The sequence below is a fragment of the Mesocricetus auratus genome, unplaced genomic scaffold (assembly GCF_017639785.1).
Source record: "Mesocricetus auratus isolate SY011 unplaced genomic scaffold, BCM_Maur_2.0 Super-Scaffold_100004, whole genome shotgun sequence".
NCBI classification, from domain to species: domain Eukaryota; kingdom Metazoa; phylum Chordata; class Mammalia; order Rodentia; family Cricetidae; genus Mesocricetus; species Mesocricetus auratus.
This window is the reverse complement of record NW_024429189.1, coordinates 48,475,448-48,496,193: the sequence shown is the minus strand read 5'-3', so window position 1 is coordinate 48,496,193 and position 20,746 is coordinate 48,475,448. Positions and strand designations below refer to the sequence as shown.

Sequence of the window (20,746 nt, the reverse complement as noted above, 5' to 3'; positions counted from 1 at the left end):
CTGTGATTCCTTCAGTAATCCAGAACTATGGTTCACACTTTGGGTTCCCATGTTGTCACACAGGATATACCCCATTTTTTGTACTATGTTTCAACTTATGAACAAATCATACAATATCTACACTTCTCCAACCATCAAAGAAAAGGAACAAATTCTTCACAATCATGAATTTCTCCCTTTTTCTCATGCCAATTGGAATTTTATAAAATGACAGCTTCTGGAAGAAGTCTAAATTGTAATTCCATATTTTACACAAGTGGAAATGAGAGGTCTAAAGGGCTTTCCCTCCTTCAAACTTTATGAATAACTTTTCCACTAGAGTGTATTACTCTGCAGAATAAAATCTGCAGAAATGCACAATCAATGCGAAACCTAATCTAAAGCTTTCTGCAAATTATTATATTAAGTGAAATCAGTCTCACAAGTAAGCAGCATCTGAGTCAAATCTACCAGGACACACACTGTAATTAATGACACAAGTCCAGACTGTACCCACCTCGCGTATGACTTGCTGCAACTCATCCTGCTCCACGTTCCGATGCATTTCCTCTGCAGCTGGCATCAGTGGGAGGTCTTCTTGCTCTTCCTCCACGTGAGATGTAAGTCCCACAGCCTGTGAGGTTTCTTCAGCTGCTCCAGCTTCCTCAGAACTTTCCAGATCTGGAGGTGTCTGCACAGAGCCTGTTCTAGAGGGGGCAGTTGGTGTCAGGGCCACAGAGGCTCGAAATATCTTCTTTCTTGCCACTAAGTGGGCTCTGGGTTTGTTGCCCGAGTTGCCAGAAGGTCCTCTGGATCTTCTGTTATTGTGGGAGGGGCTAGAGCAGACAGAAGAGGACTCTGATGTGGCCTGAGAGAAAACGGACTCTGAGCTCTCTCCAGGAGGAATTTCGAACCCCATCTCTCCAAGTCCTAGGCCCAACTCGGACTTCAGATATGACTGCTCCCGTATCAATTCTGTGACCTGGAAGCCAATAAAATTATTCTTTATTTGCAAGATAAAGGCTAGTAACTCAGAAGGTTAAATTCCCAGCAACGCTTATTGTCCTAAATCACATGGATATTTTAAGGGCCTAATTCTATTTCATTAACTTATTAACTGGTCAATTTCATTTACAAAAGCAAAGTTAAATTCATAATAATCTCAAGTCATAACTTAGGAACATAGGAAACACAGAAGTGAAATTTTGTTAGTTAATATATAGATGTCTGAATTCCATGAAGGAGTAATTAAAGAAAATTGGAAAAATAAAACAGTTCCTCAGAAGGCTTTGCCAATGACTCTAAAATGTAATGATGAATACATAAGTCATTCTACAGATCCTGTAGGAACCTTGATCTGACATGAAAGGACTCCGTGGAGTATAAATGAAATGTTTCTATGGTGCATTATCTCCTTTAGGTTATAAAGACAAATCATTATTGCAATGAAGCTAGCTTTCTAGTGGCCCAAAATGGTACCCACTTCCAATCAATATCTTAAATTCTGTATTTAACACAAGCATGCTTTTTATAGGAACTGGGAAAACTGCACATTGGTGTTACAGCACCCTTCCCCGGGACCTAAGAAGCATAGAGGCTTACTGGTTCCATGACATTCAGTGGAGACGGGCATAAGTTATCAGCACTTCTACTGCCACACATCCCCTGAAAAGGTAAGTACAACACACAAGCTTACACTTGTATACATTTTCTCATACTGCAAATGCTTCATACTAAAATTACTTGGCTACTGATTTCCTTGAAATATCACTTTATGTCACAAACACTGTGGTCAACTACCATGAATTCCATCAAATGTATCATTGTCAGAACTCCACAGACATTATGGTTCTCTATTCCCACCAACACATTTCTCAGAATGATGGTTCAAAACCATGGAAGCATTCATAATGATGAGGAACATTATTTTATCTATGTACATACACATTCTTCTTTGTACATGTCCAAATACACACATACAGCCATTTATTTTTAATAAAATCAAACATGAAATAGCAGGATAAGATTCAAAATTTCAAGCCAGCATGTTTTATAACCGGAAAGTATTGGCAAAAATAAGAATATAATGGTGAAGCTCAAATTCCATGGGAAGCACATTAGAAATATGGAGAAATGGTACAGCATAAGGATAAACAATGTTCTTCATTATTCCTTTTGTATAAACAGATCACATCAGGACATCCCACAACATGAAGACAAACAGTGTTCCTTCATTATTCCTTTTGTATAAACGGATCACATCAGGACATCACACTTGCTTCCTTAAGTAGACAAGGAAGGCACTGGAGGCTCCACCAGTGGACAAGGCATGCATTTGGCTTAGGGGAGGCCTCACGTTCAATCTTCAGCATCAAAACCACAAAAATATAAAAAAAAAACCACAAGGAATAGAAAAGAACTGAACTGAAAACAAAGGGAACATTAAAAGGGATCAGCTACTTATTTAAACAAGGAGGAAGGGAGAAAAGGAGTACTATATCATGTTCTTTGGAGTTACAAGCAGGGATACGAACTTAAAGTAGTCATATTTTAATCCACTAAAACTTTTCCTTCAAAAACATCTTTTATGTTAACCTTTGCTTTTTCTATCTGAAAATTATGCTTAAAATTTTCAATGTGTTTCTAAATTTACTAAATATGAATTTATCATACTTTGTACAAAAAAACTAATGTGTACAATATGAAGATAATCAAGGCAAAAACATTGTGCATGGTCCTAAAAAGCCATTAAAGAAAATGGTTGACTAAGTCCCCTGTCCTAATCACACTATGAGTAACCCTCTTCCGACTCTGGACCCCACAGCTTACCGGGAGCACAGAGGATCGGAACGGTGAAGGCACCCGGACTGCACGGAGCTGCTCATCCAGGCCCAGCAGACGCTCCTCCAGCTGCAACTCCAGGTCCTGCAGTTCCATTCGCACAGAGTTCCTCAAACCCTGCAGCTGATCAACTTCATACCTATCACATTGGGACAAGCAGAACTTTGGAAAAATAGTAGCCAAGTGATTTCTAGTCACTACACTTTTGAATACTATGATATTACAAAAGGTTTACAAAAGATTGTGATTCTATAACTTCAGACAGAAGCAACCCTGAGGTAATGACTAGGACCTTTTTTAAAAATTATTTATTTATTTTTATTTTTATTTCATGTGCATTCGTGTTTTGCTTGCCTGTATGTCTGTGTGAGGTGTTAAATCCCCTAAAACTGAAATTATATACAAACAGTTGTAAGCTGCCACAAGGGTGCTGGGAATTGACCCTTTGGGTCCTCTGGAAGAGCAGTCAGTGCTCATAACCACTGAACCATCTCTCCAGACCATGACTAGGTCTTTGATCCCCTCCACTCTCACCTCTCTGGAAAGCAGACTACTGAGAGTCTTACTTAGCACACCGGAGGCACAGGTATAACTCAGTGAACTCCCTGGGCCTGTTTCTTGCCTAAACTGCTTCACTAAACACAGAGTTCATGGAGTGTGAACGAAGCTGCATTCTCAAGAACCTACACTGCAGGCCCTGACTGCAGCAACACAAATGAGTCCTTACCTGTCCTCCTCTGTCATATGAGGGTACACCACGGTTTGCTGCCGCAGCATGGCCAACTCCAAGTCCATCATCTGCGTTCTGAACAGATTCAGGCTCCGCCTCACGACTTGAAGCTCCTGGAAGGTATTCTGAAATGCAACGTAACAAGATTACACTTCCTAATCACACTAATTACTTTGTAACTAAAAGATTTAGGAAGGAACTTACTTCATAAAGAGGTAGAACAGACGACTTCTGAGTACTGTATGAAGCAGCAGCAAGATCAGGTCCTCTCATCATAGGATACTTCAGACAGATGACACAGGATTAAAAGCCATGTCAAAGTGACTACCACCAAGCTCTCTATGGTGTTGAGGCTAACTTAAGACATGCATTATCATTTCTTTTTAAGCTAAATCAAATCCAACAACATTTTACACTATAATCAGCAACAAAGGAAACTAGTCTCTAAAACCACGTATTATTCTTAAATATTCCAGCTCCAAATGACTCTGTTTTGGAGAAGTAAGAAGCAAAGGAAAACTTGTGTGTGTGTGTGTGTGTGTGTGTGTGTGTGTGCGTGTGCGTGTGCGTGTGTATGTTGTGTGAGTGCGTGTATGCACATGTGTGTGTGTGTGTTTTCACAGAATTTCCTTCTTGTCTTGAGAAAGTAAGTAGAAAAGCCAAACTGGAACTTGGAGATGTGGAAGCAAATGCAACAGGAGATTGCATCACACTGGTGGGCCTGGAGAAAGTAGCCAGTGACCATCACATACACTCTCAGTGGGACATATTCTGCTTTTAAAGGTAGAGAAGACAAAAAGGTGCCTTGTACTCACAATGTAAGGGAAAAAAGTTAAAAAAGAACAGTGTAGACATATGTCTGTGAGTATATGTGTGAGACAAGTGTGTTTGTGAGTATATGAGTGTGGTAGTATAAATGAATGTATGAGTTTGCAATGTGTTTTAGCATGTGTGGATGTAAGTGTGTATAGATGTGAATATGAGTGTGCATGTGTGTGAGAAAATATGTATGAGTATGTGTGAGTGTGTGAGAGTGTGTGTGTGAATATGTGGTAGGAGGCAATATCATGAAAAGAAGCAAAAGTTCAGTTGGTAAATATGCCTATAGTGGTGACAGCTAAACTGAGCTTTAGACACCGCTGGGGTTTTGCAGTTCTTGCAAAGAACAGCAAAGACAGAGCCCTATAGTTGGAAAACAGCAACAATGAAAGCATGCACCCAACCAACCAACCGAGAGGTATAGATCACCCAACTTCACAGACACTGAGAACCCTGTATCATCTAAGCAGGAGACTACAGAGAATCATCTGTCTGCTAGAGTGAGGTATGGGGTGGGGAGATTCATCAACTGAGTTATTGATGGAACATTCATGACCAAGAAACCACAGCTGGAGAGGCTGGCCTAGAAAGGCACACCACAGAGGCACAGATAGAGGGCTCTGAAAATTCCCACCCTCACAGAAGTACGGTGAAAATGCTGAGCAACTCAGTCACAGCCAGAACTATGTTTTATGGGGAAGAAGACATAGGTATGTTCTGGGCAGACTATAAATCACTAGGGACAATTGTCAGTGGGACAAAGATGGTATTTAAAAGGTGCATCTCATTATTATTTGGAAAGCTGCAACTTTGATTTTTACCAAAGCTGCTTCCCATCCAATATTTCACTGTAACAGATGGCATGCATTCGGAATTCATACTTTACCTGATTCTCTTTGGAGTGGTTCCACTTTTGAGACCATGGAAACAGATTAATTCTGTGCCAGGAGGCCAGCATCAGAAGTCAGCAGGTGAAGAGGAAAGCTTAGTCAGAGAGCTACAAGAACCAGGAGAACATCGTGCCAGTGGAGGCAGCCAAAGAAAAGACTTAGATAGTTAGGGGTGATCAACACATCCAATGGCAGAGAACAGGAAGAGGGCTGAAGATGCTTTTAACAGGACACTCTCAGGTTTAGACAAAGAGAATGAAGGAGAGGATGAATAGGGAAAAACACCATGAAACAACTCCATCTCTACAAAGAAGAAGCTCTCAGCACAGAATGAACTGTTCAGGGTTAGTTACAGCTTTCCCCCACAACACAGGAGGGATGTGTCTAGGAGAGCAGGCAGAGATGAGTTCAGACATGTAGGAAAATAAGCTCAGGTGGTTTGTCTGCTCAGTTCTAGTTTCCTGGTCAATTAGGAAGAATTGCAATAAAATAGAAAGACCTCTTTATCTTACCTGTGAAAGATTCTGTAGTGAGTTTCTAATATCGTGCAATACTCTTCTCAGCTGCATCTCTATTGCAGAAGGAGGATTCACGGGGCATGTCCTGTATGGGTGGGCAGCATGTCTATGTGAATAGGGACACCCAAGAGGAGAAGAGAAGGCGCTACACGAGGCACCTGATATGTTGGGGACGCTGTGAGCACTCAGGGTTCTCATGTGTTCACACAGGGGCCTGTCCTGCCATTCATGGACAGAGTGAAGGGAACAGGTAGACTGGGATATTGCAGCAAACTGTGGACAAGAGGGAAGCCTTCCATGGTGGCAGTCCTCCAGTTTTGTCACCTCACTCTGAGGGGCTTCTTCTTTCTTCCCAGAGGAAGTGGGTATGAAGATGGTGGATTTAACCATAGACTGACCATCATGTCCAGTCTCTTGCTTTTCCAATTCTTGTTCCTCTTCAGGTGTGTACTTGTAGGTGAAGGAAGGTGGGCTGCACCTGGTCTCTTTTCCTGGAGATAGTCGTACATTGACAGAAGACACAACCCTTACTGGGCTCAGTAAGGTGGTCGGCAAAGACTGAGACCTTCTTAGGGGATAGCCAGCTTTTGCAAGCAAGTACCTTTGTTTCAACAGATCTTTTGATTTTATTAGGCTACGCCCTACTCGTTGACCAGACAGACTGCAAACCTTCATTTGAGCTCTCTGTAAGGCAGTATTAACTCTATCCACAGAAGAGGGAAACTCGGTTTTCTTTTCAGAGCTCACACCACTGCACTGAGCTTCAATGGAAGCCAAGGATTTGAGAATGTGATGTGTGGTATACTGGGCAAATTCACATTCACTGCTTCTCTCCACATCACTGTCTCCACTACCTTCCCTCAGGACCTCTCCAGTTGGTGCTGGAGGTGCATCCTCCTCCGTTTCAATAAGCTGAGGGTCAGGGTCACCTGGACCCTTTGTGGACTCTTGGTTTCCAGTATTCTCTGCAGTCTCACATGGAGGGAAATCTTGGTTGCTTACTCTTCTTTTGTCAGAAACTATTACAACCTTTGTTTTTCCTTTCTGAACGGGGGCACAGGACTCCTCCTCTGACTCATTAAAATAAGGCTGATCTTGTACTGTAGGAGTCACATGGTCTTCACCAAATGATGTGACAGTTGTCTCACTGTCACAGCTGTCAGCACTACTCCCCATGGCTTGCAGGGATTCATGAACCTGAAACAGAAAACATTTGGAAGAATGGGAATAAAGTCAGAGAGACACCACTGACAAAAGGCTGCAGATGAGATGTGTCTGGACTCAATGGTCTCCTCTCATGGTTGTTCTGGTTTTTACCATCTCCCTCCCCACCTACTCCTCAAGATTGTCTAAGATCTTTCTTAAGTTTCCTTTCCAACATATGACACCGGCTCACAGAACTGGACAAAACTGTTCTCTTCCATACCTCTAATTTCCCTAGCTCTCATCACCTTCTCTTCATTCTGAAGGGAATCATGTTCTTTTCTCACATCTAACCATGCTGTGCTTGTGATCATGAGGCTTCAGGAACAGGGGTCTCTCCACAGTTTCATCCCAGATTCTTCTGGATCAAACGCTTCTTACACTGAGGTCCCTTCCCTAAGCTGAAAGTTTTCCTCCCATGCTAAGACATAGGGACCTTTTCAAGGAAGCAGTCATCCTTACTTGACAAGCTAGCCAAGTGTCTTCCTTTCCTTCCTCATTATTGACATATAACTCAGTCTGCCTTTACCTTGTCTGTTTCATCACAATTACATACCTTCTTCCCATTGGCCATTTTTTTGTACATTCCATTATTCATTTTAAATGTATTTAATATACATAACCGGTCAATTATCATATCTTATCCCATTCTATCTTAAGTATGCTCAAACCACTTATGCTAACTTACAGGTGAGCAAAATTATCCAAAATAAATCTTATTTTATTACTAAAATATTTATGTTATGTAATTTATCGAATACTATAAATGGAAAACAAAATTGTGTAAGTACAGGAAAGACAATGACTACTGTACAAACATAACAGAATGTAAAAACTCAAAACACAATACCCATAAAATACTGACATACAGTATACTGTAGAGTACAACCTATTCACTTCCAGAACACATACCAGACTGCACCCACTGTCACTATCCTATATAATAAAACACAATTAAATACTGAAATTCAAAGATTTCTACAGAACAAAAATCACTTTTGCAGTATTGTAAAGCTACAAATTTCAAGTCAAGGAATTACAACCTGGGGAGTAGATACCTATTTACCTTTATTAACAAGTTTTACACGCTTCATATTACTGATTACTATTTTTTCATTTTAACTTGAAGAATTCTCTCCAATAGTTTTAAGAAGTTTTTTAATTTAGTCTCTTAATATTATGCATGAACATAATGAAATATGGTCATAACTACATTCCATTTCTCCACTCCAACTCCCCCTAGATTCCCACACAACATGTCCCCCTCCCCCCCCCCACTAAGCATAACCTAGTTTTTGCTTTTTAATGTTGATAACACACTGAGTCTAGCCAGTCTTACCTATATGTACAGGGTTCATGCAAGACCACCCACTGGAACATGGGCAACCTGCTAGTAGCCAGAGCTCCAAAGAAAAATGACACTCCCCCCCAGCTGTTACCGGTTGCCACTAACTCAGGTCGGAGCAGACTTTTGTGGTCTCCTCCTCTCCCATAATGACTCTTTCTGGGTTTTCCTGGGTGACTCTCTTGCCTATTTACCCTTCAAATGGCATGTTTTTAGAAAGCTCTTTATTATTTTCCCCCTTATTTCAAATTTTATTAAAGACACTTTGAACACCTTTTCTGTGCATTTTGTGACTCTCCATACCAAGCAACCAGCAGCTCCTCAAGGATAAAGAAGCCCCTGCCTTCTGGGTTGCCTAAGACAGCTGAACTTTTCACAGATGCCCCTGTATAACTAGCAGGAATAGGAGTTTTCAAATAAACACGATATTATAAAAGGCTGGGATATACTAATACAAGCAAATAAGAAAAAAAAACCATCAGGTCAAACAGTTTAATGGCCAAAATAATTTAGTCACCAGTAATACAAAACTTAGATTTTAAAAAAATACTCAGAGATCATGAATGAGTAAAACCTGAAACTTAGCCAAGATCTACATTCCAGACATTTTATTCTTATATCCATTGACAGACCATCTTGCAGTAAGACACAAAGGTGCTAATGAAAGTGCCTATTAAAATAGGAACTAGTACCTGAAGATGATTGAGGGAGAGGAAGTCTGCAGAATCCTCAGCAAAGCCGCTGCTGTCGGAATGCTGACTTGCAGTTCGCAGCAGATGATCTGTCAGTAAAACATGTTAAATAAAACCACTGCGTAGGCCTGCAAGGGCAGTAACATTATCACAGATATGATCCCCAATAAAGCAGCACAAAGAACTTATGAAAAATCATGGCTTGAAAGCATGGTAAGTAACTCAAGCTCAAATAAAAGCTGGATCAGATTTTCTAGCAGAAAATTAGCTAGTATTCACTTGTTAATTAGGCTTCAATGGTCATGTATTTGGGAAATCCAATTAAGTCTTACCATAGAGAAAAACTGGATGAAATAAAAAATTACATTATGTAAATCTATAAAATTAGAAGTTTATATGCAGAATGCATTAAAAAAGTTTTGTATCTTCTTAGTATGAAGGAATGAAATTAAGGACAATAAACTAAATCATTTGAAATGCAAGGGTATTTAAATATTTCTGGTGTTTCTAATGATGCAAGTATTTGCATTAAGAAATAATTCTTTCATAACAATTACAATGAAGTCAAAGATTCAATTAATGCATGACTTTTTATCATAAGACATGTTTATTTTTATGTCACAAAGGTCTAATTTCTAAGTACATAAATATGTATATTGCTTTGAGAAAGGTGCTAAGAACAGCAAGCAAGATGACATTCTATTCATAGGAGAGCTACCATAGAGGGGACATTATAGCTAGTTCATTTGCAAGGATCTGAGAGACAGGAGACTTTTGTAGAACTTCAGAAGCAACAGGCTAAATACAGTGCTTACCAAATCATCTGAACCAGATAATATGACTATATAAAATCAAAAATTAAAGTTTACTTGCATCTTTGACCCTATTAAAAACTGAGACTGATTCGGCAACAATGCCATGTCATTAATAAAGCTTCATATTGAGTTAAGGAAGAGATCCATATCCTTACCAAGCCTAGAAAAGCTGGAATAATTATCAAACTGAATTGTAACACACCATTACCACCAGTTCTAATGGGGCATTACATTCATTCAAAAATGAATTAACAACAAATGAACAATTTATGTCAGAGCACTCGTCACTGTACTGGTGCTTCCATGTCTCTGCTATGTTTTGTTTTCTTTTATAACTATGAGCCCATGAAATCGGGAACTTCACTTATTCTTAATGTTCTGGTATGTAGAACAACATAGCAATGTTTGCTTAATGACTCAGTTGTAACTCTCAACACAACAATTAAGCAGCCATGCAAATGATGTACAAGTTAAAGTGCCTATTTGGTTGGGAAAAGGGAATCTCGGTGGAGTACAGAGAAGTCAGAATGACTGGGTCAGACTGTTTCTTTAACGATCTGTTGAAGGTGCAGCAGAACAAGGTCTGAGCAGGTTTGCAGCTTTCCCTCAAAACTGAGCACCATGTGACTCACACAGTGAGTGGGCATGGGGAAGTGAACAGAACAAAGAGCTGAAGTTTCTCCCTTGGTTCATGGGGCAAAGCAGTAACTTCTCTCCTCTGGGGTTTGGGATCAGAGCCCTCCATTGCCTGGGCTACTTCAGGGCAAGGCAGGAAAGTATTCCCATAGCTACAAAGCACACAGGCACTGCTGTGGTCATCAACAATACCAGAGAGACTGACAAGTAGAGCTTGAGTTTAAGGCCAGCCTGAGCTACTGAGATAGGCCTTGCCTAAAAATAAACAAACATTCTAAGAGTCTAAATATCGCAATCTAAAGTCTTTAGGCAGACATTTCCGTTCCATAAAAAGCATAGTTCTCTTGGGCGCAATAGTTAAGAACATTTGTTTGTGCAGAGTACCTGAGTTCGATTCCCAGCACCCACATGGCGGCTCACAAACAAGTGTAACTCCAGTTCTAGGGATACAACATCTTTTTCTGGCCTCTATGGGCACCAGGTACACAGACATACACACAAGCAAAATACTCATACAATAAAATAAGGAAATCTTATAAATCACAGTTCTTTACTAGAGAAATTTAGATCCAGGAAGGATTAATTCTCAGTTCTGAAGACACTGAATATTACCTAAACATAAAAGTTGGAAGCATTTAAGTGTGAAAACACAAAACATGGAAACCATCTGTTTAGTATCAAAGAAACTGAATAAAATCCATACATCTTTCTAGAGTTTTAAGAAAATATATCATGTCTTCTATAACAAGAACAGTGTTAGACTCCTAAGAAGCTCATTGAACATTAGGCCAGGACATGAGGTGAGCCACTAAACCTTTGTAAGGTGCAGGAGAGTCCCTGCACCTTAGATTAGGGAAGTTCAAGTTGTAAAGTCCTACTAGTGAAGCCATGCACTGTTTCTATTAAACTTGTGAGATGAGTGTCCTGCTGGTGACTCAATCTGAAAACATGATCAGTAAGTGATACTATATTACCAGAATTCAATAGGCTACCTTCCAGAATGGGTAAAATGTTTCTGTTTCCCCTCCTCCTTTCTCATTAATGCATACAAGAAGCTCTTTATTGTTCCTTATAATATACTTATATACAAATATGTTAATAGTTTTGCTTATGTTGCCACAAACAAGAGACTGAAGACTGTGAGAGGAAGAAGCTCAGATTTGACCCTGAACTGAACACATCTTCCCATCACTCACGGTTTCCCTAAAAGAACTTAGAGCCATTTTACTCTTCTGTTTTATCCTCCTTTGGTGCATGACAGGTTGCTTTGTCCAATATGGCCCTTGCCTATCCACCGAAGGCAAAGTCTTAAGCATCACTTTACACCTCAGAAGCAGATACAATTATTTATGGACTTAAGAAAGAAAGAAAAGCCAAGGAGAAAGTTCATTTTGTGTTTGACTAGAGCTGCAGTGACTAAGAGCCCCTATTCTTCAATGCCATACCACAATGAAAGAAAAGTCACGTGCAAACTGTCCCTCAGGAGAAATTTCAGAGATCAGGAGGACAAACATGTAATTTCCTATTCTAAGAACATACATACACATTTTTGTTTAAAAAAAAAAGAAACCAGGTTAAAAATAAACAGTCCTACCTTCAGTGGTCATTTAATGTCTCCCTCTTTAACTATCAAAAGCTTGGCAAATCTAAAGTCAGACGGTATTCTCCAGTTCCAAGTCAAAAGTGTAGGCAATGGATGCAAAGGTTCTCTGGTCAATAATTAACGATTCAAGGGGAGAGTGGTATCTGGGGCTACTCACCTTTGATCTACACTTTGAATTTATCTAACTTGGTTTAACTGTTGAGAGTGAGTTTTGCCAGTTACATTACAAGATATGTTTGCATAAAGAACACCCAGAGAACATAAGAGTTTTCAGTCATAACAATGTAAAAGTAGTCTTAATCTGTTTCAGTACATGTGTAGAACTGAATAATATTTAGAGCACCCAGAAATATTTAATGGGGTCATTACAGGATAAACAATCTAGTATTAGTTTATAAGTACAAAAATCTCCCCAGCATAAAAACCCCACAACAACTGGATGAATGATAACATACCCACCCTATACCCTAATCTTTTCACACTTAACTACTATGCACACTGATAGATAACCCCTTTCCTTCCCAGCTGACAACACACAGTAATTATGGGGAACTAGTGGGTAGTGGCTCCACTTACCTCTTTTTGACTTGGCAAGACCTAGCTGGCAAGTGGCTGGCACGTGAGGTGCCTCTCCCTCTGTGCTCTGAACCTAAAAGAGAAACCTCTGCAGTTAAGAGAATCTATGACCAAGAACTGAGTATCACTTGATGGCAATTCATTAAACAAATCAGTCTGGCTAAAGTGTACCAAACATCACATAGCATTTTATCTCAAAATTGTCAGCATGTGCCACAGCTATATTTTCTGACCTACTTTCCCAAGTGATGTGCACACTCTACCTAGGTAGCTGGGAGAGAAGTAACATACAAAGTAACTGCACAGACTTAACTGTAGGAAAACACTACCACACCAGAAAGTTGTCCAAATATTAAACTTTATGGTAGTTTCAATCTGAGGAAAAATGTTAATCTGTGTATCACAGGAAGTGATTACTGGGCCATATTTGATACATAGACTAGCATTTTTCCTCAGATTGAAACTACTTTAAAGTTTAACATTTGAGCAACTTCCTGGTATGGGCCATCTTTCACCTATGGCAACTTTTCAGAAATGAAGTCACTATATGCGGCGTTTTCTTACAGTCATGTCTGTATGTGAATGAAAAGGAAATCTTAAAACAACTAAAACAAACCTTGAAAAGTCTTATCCATATACTCTCTCTAAAAATTCTATTTAATGAAGTACCAAATCCAGAGAAGTTGTCCATCTTATTCCTACCTGCACAAATTCATCATTGATTAGAAAACTGTTATTCTAAATGCCACCCTCACCCTGTGGAGTCACTAGCTAGCTATTCTAATGACTAACTTGTATCATTTGGAGGAGGCACATGTTAACTTCCAACACTTTACCACACAAAAGTAAGCAAAATGACCAAATCATAGAGTAAATAGCAAACAAAGTTTAATTTGAATCCTGGTATACTTCAAGCTATGAATTAATTCAAGACTAATAAATACTCCTAAAAGAATGAAGAAAAAGACACACACATACACACACACACACACACACACACACACACGCGCGCGCGCACACAGACACAAATGCATACATTCCACCTCCACAAAGTTTAACAATCCTACTACCCTGTTCAGGAATTTCTGATTCGACAGGATAGTTATTTACCACATAGTTCCATTAATCTATAGTTATGAGTTGAAGAAACTGAAAGTAGTGACCATTTAACACTGTCCTGGGTATGAGACATACAAAGTAAGCTCTACAGTTCTTCGCTACTATTTAAAAATTATATTATTCAAAGCAGCAGATACAAGTCCAACCGGAAACCCATTGTTTTAAATGCAAGGGAACAGAACACATTTTCTTTTTATATTCAACAAAAGGCCTATTATTAGCTGCTATTCAGGCCCAACCTAATACAGACAGATTTCTAAAAAACAATCATTAACTAGATTTAAAAGTACAAAACAAATCCGGATAATTATTTATATTTTAGGAATCTTAGCTTAGACACAACAAATTACTATTTCTCACTTTAAAATGTAGGATTAGAAAATATTCTATTTCCTTAGAGATAAAATTAATCACAAAGTAGTGTGGATTTAAAGAACTCACTACCTTCTCTAACTGTCTATCCTTCATGATGTTGTTATACGGAAAAAAAAATCACTCACCTTCTACTAAAAGCCCTTTATCCTTGCACTGACAACAGAGAGGGCCATGTTTACTTACAAAACTAACATCAGTAAAAATATTCTCACTCAGCAAATTTTACAGCATTAAGACAGCAAGTGACGACTTCTTTCTTAGTTATTATTGGTCACAACTACGCAAAAGTCAGATCTGAGTGGAAAGTCAGGGAGTCAATACAGAATAAAAATCTAAACAGCAAGCTTTCCTGTCAGTGCTGCGGGTGATTATTCTTAAAAATATAATCAAACACAAATGAATTGAATAATAAGTAATAGGCTTTCATCATACAATTCTCTAAACTTTAGGTAGGTTCAAAACTTTCCATAACAACAGGAAAACAAATGAACAAAAACCACATTAAGCCAAAATAAGACAAAGTCACTTATTCTTAATGTTTTGGGGACAGTTTTCTGAATCAGTGTCTATCAGCTTTGGTTTCTTGATCATAATGTCTTTTTTATTCAGCTCTCACCCGGTCCTTTACCGGGATCAGAACAACACTAATTATACTTGTCATCATATACACACTACATAGAAATACTGCTGAAATAAAATCTAGAGTCTTAGAAATTACAATTATGTGTTGTATCACAGAAAAAGAAGGAATAAAGAAACAATGCTTTGCAAAGAAGTTGTATGAGGCTGTAACAAGAACTTGAGCTCTAGTCCAGTGATCTCAGCAATCTCCACCCACCTATGTGTTCTATGGTAAGTGTATGGTGCAGCTAAAAGAAACCAGTCTTACTAATGCCATTTATTGGCTTCTAAAAATTATCTGGGATAATTATATGTTTTCGCAATTACAAAATAAGGGTGAAAAGTCTTCCACCACAGTCCTTAAAACAATCAAAGGTAACTGCAAGTGAACTTTGAGACATAAAGTAACAAGGACACATGACAGAAGATTCCTCTCACTGACACACACCCATCTCCTGTCCATCTTCCCCTGACATCATAGGGAATGTGACATCCCTCCGAGATGTGGTGAAAGTCACCGCTGAGCTGTGGTATCTAAGTGCCAGGGAGGTATAAAAGGAGGGAAACAATTGCAAGCAACCTTTGTACTAGTCTATGATTCTGTAATTACTTGTAAGTTACCTTAAAGAAAACTGTTAAGTTTTAAAAGACACACCACACAGTTTGTTTCCACTACTATATAATTTTCAAAAAACTTAAGGTATTTTAGATTTTAAAAAAGGCAAATAACAAACCCAGTGACTATTTGGGATTTGGGATATTAGGACAGATATCAATCGTTAGAATTCCTATGCTTATCTTCAGAAACTAGAGCTAGAGACAGGCATGGTGGTACAGGCCTGTAATCCCAATATCTGGGAGGATGAAGAGGGAGAATCAAAGTGAGTTCAGAGTCAACCTTGGCTGCACAGCAAGACCTTGTCTCAAGAAACAAAATTCACAGCCAAATTTTGTGGGTCAACGAAACAGTGTAAGCTGTTCCTTAAATACCTGATTTGGAATTATTTGTATTCAGATGAATAAATAAAATAAACTTTAAAAGTAATAAATTGTATTAGCTGAAAACCAATAAAAAGTACAAGGGCAGGATTAGAAAGTTACTTTAGGAGCTCAAGAAATAGTGTGTTCACCTAGTAACAATTACACTTAAATAGCTCATTAACACCATGATAGGACTACCTGGCACACAGAGGAGGGCTCCCAACACCACTACAGACATATCTTATCCACAAAGCATGAGCAACTGTTCATCCATAGGATGAACAGTTAACTGAACCATCCAGACTTCTGATGTTCAATTCCTTGAATACAGCATAGTAACTATGCTATATTCAAACAAGCCACCAAAAACAAACAAAAATTATCCATTTGAGCCACTAAGAATTAAAATCCTTTCCCCACATCTCACCCAAAGGGTTTAGAATTTCTGGATACTCTGGACATTCTGAAATGGCATTTTTTTAGAAGGCAAGCTGACTTAACTAAAACAGTCTATGAGCTTTTTCATCATTTTCTTTTCCTAAATAAAAGAAATAGACACTTCTCCTAGGCCTGTATCAGTCTTGTCTTGTGTTTCACTCTCTTCACATTTAAACATCTTTCCTGTTTCCTGTTAGGTCCTGGTTACTGTCACTCCTTACCTCCAGTATGATTAGGCTGCCTCACCCGAAGAACACCACCGAGGGCTGAAGGCTCTGAGACCGACCGCGGGGAGAGCAAGCTTTCTGAAAAGCTCTAACCTGTATCTACTTGCAGCGTACACAGGAAAAAGCAGTCTCTACAGGAATGGGACCCCAGGCAAAGGGAATTTCCCACAGAGGCCGTGCAAGTTCCTCTGAAGGGATGGAATCGCCCTCAGGGGGACTGTTCTCTTTGTCTGTTAGTATGATTGATATTATGCTTAAGAGGAAATGAAAACAACACATTTCCCTACTTTAGTCATTGTTCCATAACCTTTCTCTAAAGTTCCCTAAGAAAAAAAGCAGAATTTTAGGTTTTTAATGCATATTTAGATAGATATGAAAAAAGCAAGGATTCATTAACCGTAAAGTGTCTCTATTTACAATAGACAAAGTTGACAAAATAATTTGTTTATTTGAGAAAATATCTTACTATGTATACCAGGCTACTAGCCTAGAATTTGCTTTGTAATTCAGCTTGCCTCAAACTCGTGGTCATCCTGCCTCAGCCCTCTGGATGCTACAAACATACAGCTCCATTATTAGTGACCCCCCCACACACACCCCAAAGATCTAATATTCCTTAACTTATTCACGTAGTTTTACACTTCACCAAAAGGTTCACATTATTTTGTCATTAACTAGTTTTGCCAGCAGAGGGCGCAAACGAAAAAAGGTCTATGAAGAAAGGAAATTACCACCAAACTGCAGCTACCATTTTCAGGTGTTATGGACCTTCGATGAATGTTATCAGAACGCTTTCAGAGAACTGCCCCTTACACTTTTGCTTGGAACTCATGAATTCTTGAAAACCCTAGACATCACAAAGAAGTCACAGCCAACCTTCTGCTGTCCAAACTGAGTCAACAACACAAAATTTTTAGCTAGTGCATAATTTGTATGGGTTTGTATAATGCAGTACAGTGCTCAAGTGTGGAAGCTGTGGGTTCAGGGAAGGGTCGGACTAGACTTAGTAGTCAGGACTAGTTAGACTAGAACAACATCCAACAGGAATCAATAGGACAGAGATGAGGTTGTAAAGCAACCATAATAATTCTCTTCCATACTAATTCTACTAAGACATAAATTACTTTAGAAATTAAAAAAATGGAAGGATAAACTACAGGAAAAAGTAGCCTACAAGAAAAATGTACAAGCTGGGAATTGGTGGTGCACACCTTTAATCCCAGCACTCAGGAGGCAGAGGCAGGCGGTTCTCTGTGAATTCGAGGCCAGCCTGGTCTACTGAGGGAGTTCCAGGACAGCCTCCAAAACAATACAGAGAAAACCTGTCTCAAAAAAAAAGGAAAAATGTACAATATTCCAAAGAGCTTCTTCTATTCCCCTTTCATTTTACTCTTTAGCCATAATTAACACATATAAATTCAAAAAACCATCAAAAAAATCAAATCAAAACATAGCTCACCCAGCAACTGAAATTTTGAAATAAGTAAAAAATAGTCTCTAATGTGACTGATACAAAGCTCAGCTAAGAGGATATTATGGGCACCATCCTTACTCCATTCTTTGCACCGGAAAAAAGGTTATTCTAAAGTTAGATGAGCAAATCTTTCACATTTTTAACAGGAAAAACTGCATATTGTATTATGCACAGTCACAACTCAGTTTCTTCCTGTGGAATATGGGACAGCACTTTCCATGTAGCATCCTCAGGCCAAGCAGTAGTCCCTCCCACAGGGCAGGTGCCTGCCCTGGACCACATAGCCATCAGTCCCTATGGTCTAGAAGGAGCTCTAGATGAACCTCATGAGTATTTTTCCCTCCTGGATTAGAATTTACACTAACTAGCAGGAGAATCAATCAGTAAAATAAAGCCACCAAATGTTGACCTGGCTTACAGAACCCCACCCTGCAGCCTTCCAGAGCCCGCCCTCTCAGGCACACACCATCACTAGTATCTGTTCACACGCTGTCTTCGCCCTCACCCTGGTCACTGGGACCCTTTAAGAATAAACCACACATCTGTTTGATTTCTGCATTTTCACTGTAATGCAATACTGATTTGGATTTGCAGATACACTCTCTAGGCTCTCTCTGACCCCAAATCTTATGCTTGAGGACAAAATGGCTGCAGGTAAAATGTCGTCTGGGAGATGACAATCTAAACTGAGGGGCTCCACAGCACACTGTTCTGCAACCAACTCTTGTTTGTGAAGCATGACACAGGAAGTCAACACAAAGGCGAGTTTCCACAGTTATGGATCTGCTAGCAGCCTCCAGTTTTACAGACGCTTTCTGGGGCTTTTCTTCCCGACTCTCTACTTCAAAAGTAGTCCCCGAGCATCTTTTACCTACCTCTTCCATCTCGAAGGAGTCTTTCTGCTGCGCCAATACACTTCTTAGGAATGGGATTGTCAGTGGTGCACTCGAGGACGCATGGGCAGGTTTCAGCTCACTGCTGCTCTCCAGCTCGCAGTGGCTGGACATGTTGACATCACAGCCTAAGTCAGATTCTGAAACAAGAGACTTCTGGAGCAGTTTGTTTTCCTGACTTGGAGTTTCTTTGCTTTGTTCCCTTTCCGTTTTGTGTCTAATGTTACCACCTGCCTCATCAGAAAGTCTGTCGGCATCAACACTGTCTGTGACGGTGGATGAACTGCCTGAGACTTCTTCTGTAACTGTTGCCAGCATAGAGGAGGACTCCTTCTTCTTCATAATTTTCTGCAGCTTGGGGTCATTCTTGCCACCATTGTCCTCAGCCAGCGAAATGCTCAGACTCTTTCCTTTCTCACCAGCGGGGGAAGAGCCCCCTTCTCCTTTCTCTGTTTTATCAACACATAAGTTTAGTTTGGATAGTGTTTTCATCAGACGGTTTGCAGTGTTGCTTCGAGTCAGAGGAGGAGGGGAGTCTGTTGCCTCCTTGGTGGAAGTCACTGAAGACATACTTCCAATTCTCTGCAGGGGTGTCCCAGAGACTTGGGAATATAAAGAAGAAAATGCATTGGCCACAGTAGTGAGCACTTCAATTTGACGAAAACGGCCTACGAAAGGAAAAAAAGAAATTATATGCTTATGTTATATGTACATATAGTAAACAAATTCTATCCTTATAAGTACATACAGCAAATGCATGCTGTTGAGAATTCTAGTAACTGAATTTAGATCTTAAATACTATGAAATTATATTTTTCCTAAGTGAACATTTAAATTTCTACATTCATAGAATAGGAATATTTTTACTGTGAACATTAGAATTTATATTTAAAAATTAGAAATAAGCACAAAAATGATGATAATACTGAACATAAGAGAACTAGCTATTGATCTCTAGTTATGACTTATTGTTTGGTCATGGACTCCATTAAAACTTCCAAATGCCTTCCGAAGAAAACAGAAATGTATTTTACACTGATCCACAGACAAACTTGGAAGAGTCCTGTTTTGAAATACCATTTAACAGAGAACAAAGAAGCAGGGACATGGATTAAAAGGAACCCAACTGCCCAAGGTATCCTACATTTACAGAAAAGCACCTGAAATGGACTGATTTTTCATTTAAAATTAATAGACCCCTCCCCTACTTCTTCCTTTCTTGAATAAATGTAATTTGGAGATAAATAAAACGTTCTGCAAATAAATTATGATGAGTTAATGAGGAAGGAGGGATGGAATAATCTCTATAAATAGAGTAATTAATCCAGAGTGTATAAAACAGCTATTCTAATATTAACCTTATTTTTAAAATGACAGGTGCTACACAAAGACCATCTGGCCTAGATGCTAACTTTTAAAAACAATACACTAACACCAAACTCTTACTTGTCAAAGCATAATTTGGATTCTCTACTTCCATTCGTTGCATTTGTGCACTCAAAAATACTTTAATGTCTATGCCTCTGGCAAAAGACGATGAATTAAAAAATCTGGAAGGAATTTTAGAAGCAATATCTGGTTCATCTCGTCCAAATCCAAGATTATATAGAATTTCTTCAGGATCCTCTTCATAAAGCTCCAGCAGTTCTGAAACACTACAACCAAAGGAGAGGAACACAAAGATGGAAACTGTGCTTAGAGTCTACATTGCATTGTCAGGAAATCTGCAGTCCCGCCTTCATTCCCCTTACATTCTGTTCTTTACTCCAACATTTCTCAGTATTTTCTAATATTGTGCACTCATGGGACATACAACCCTTAGAAGGGATACATAGGTGCATTTTCTCAGGGTGCTAGTGTTGGAAAAACAGAAACGCAAGTGCTAACCCCTAATTCCCACAGAAACAAAATAGACCCTCTAAGGGATTCCTCACCTTATTTTCTTGGTCATTTTAAAGAGATTTTCCAGTA

The 20,746-nt window shown here is 39.2% G+C and overlaps 1 protein-coding gene across 3 annotated transcripts in view; it reads right to left on the bottom strand.

The window, feature by feature from the left end:
- Positions 1–20,746, bottom strand: part of Itprid2 (ITPR interacting domain containing 2) — a 42,737-nt gene that overhangs the window by 8,508 nt on the left and 13,483 nt on the right. For 2 of the 3 annotated variants that reach the window (XM_040745687.1, XM_040745686.1), the window contains 10 exons: positions 20,222–20,430; positions 18,758–19,443; positions 12,648–12,720; positions 9,018–9,106; positions 5,772–6,974; positions 3,755–3,832; positions 3,548–3,675; positions 2,809–2,959; positions 1,582–1,644; positions 497–961 (listed from right to left, as the gene is read on the bottom strand). In XM_040745687.1, coding sequence (XP_040601621.1) covers positions 497–961; positions 1,582–1,644; positions 2,809–2,959; positions 3,548–3,675; positions 3,755–3,832; positions 5,772–6,974; positions 9,018–9,106; positions 12,648–12,720; positions 18,758–19,443; positions 20,222–20,430 — 3,145 coding nt within the window. Of the gene's footprint in view, positions 1–492; positions 962–1,581; positions 1,645–2,808; positions 2,960–3,547; positions 3,676–3,754; positions 3,833–5,771; positions 6,975–9,017; positions 9,107–12,647; positions 12,721–18,757; positions 19,444–20,221; positions 20,431–20,746 lie in introns of all 3 variants that reach the window. The other variant, XM_040745688.1, reaches the window with a different exon arrangement.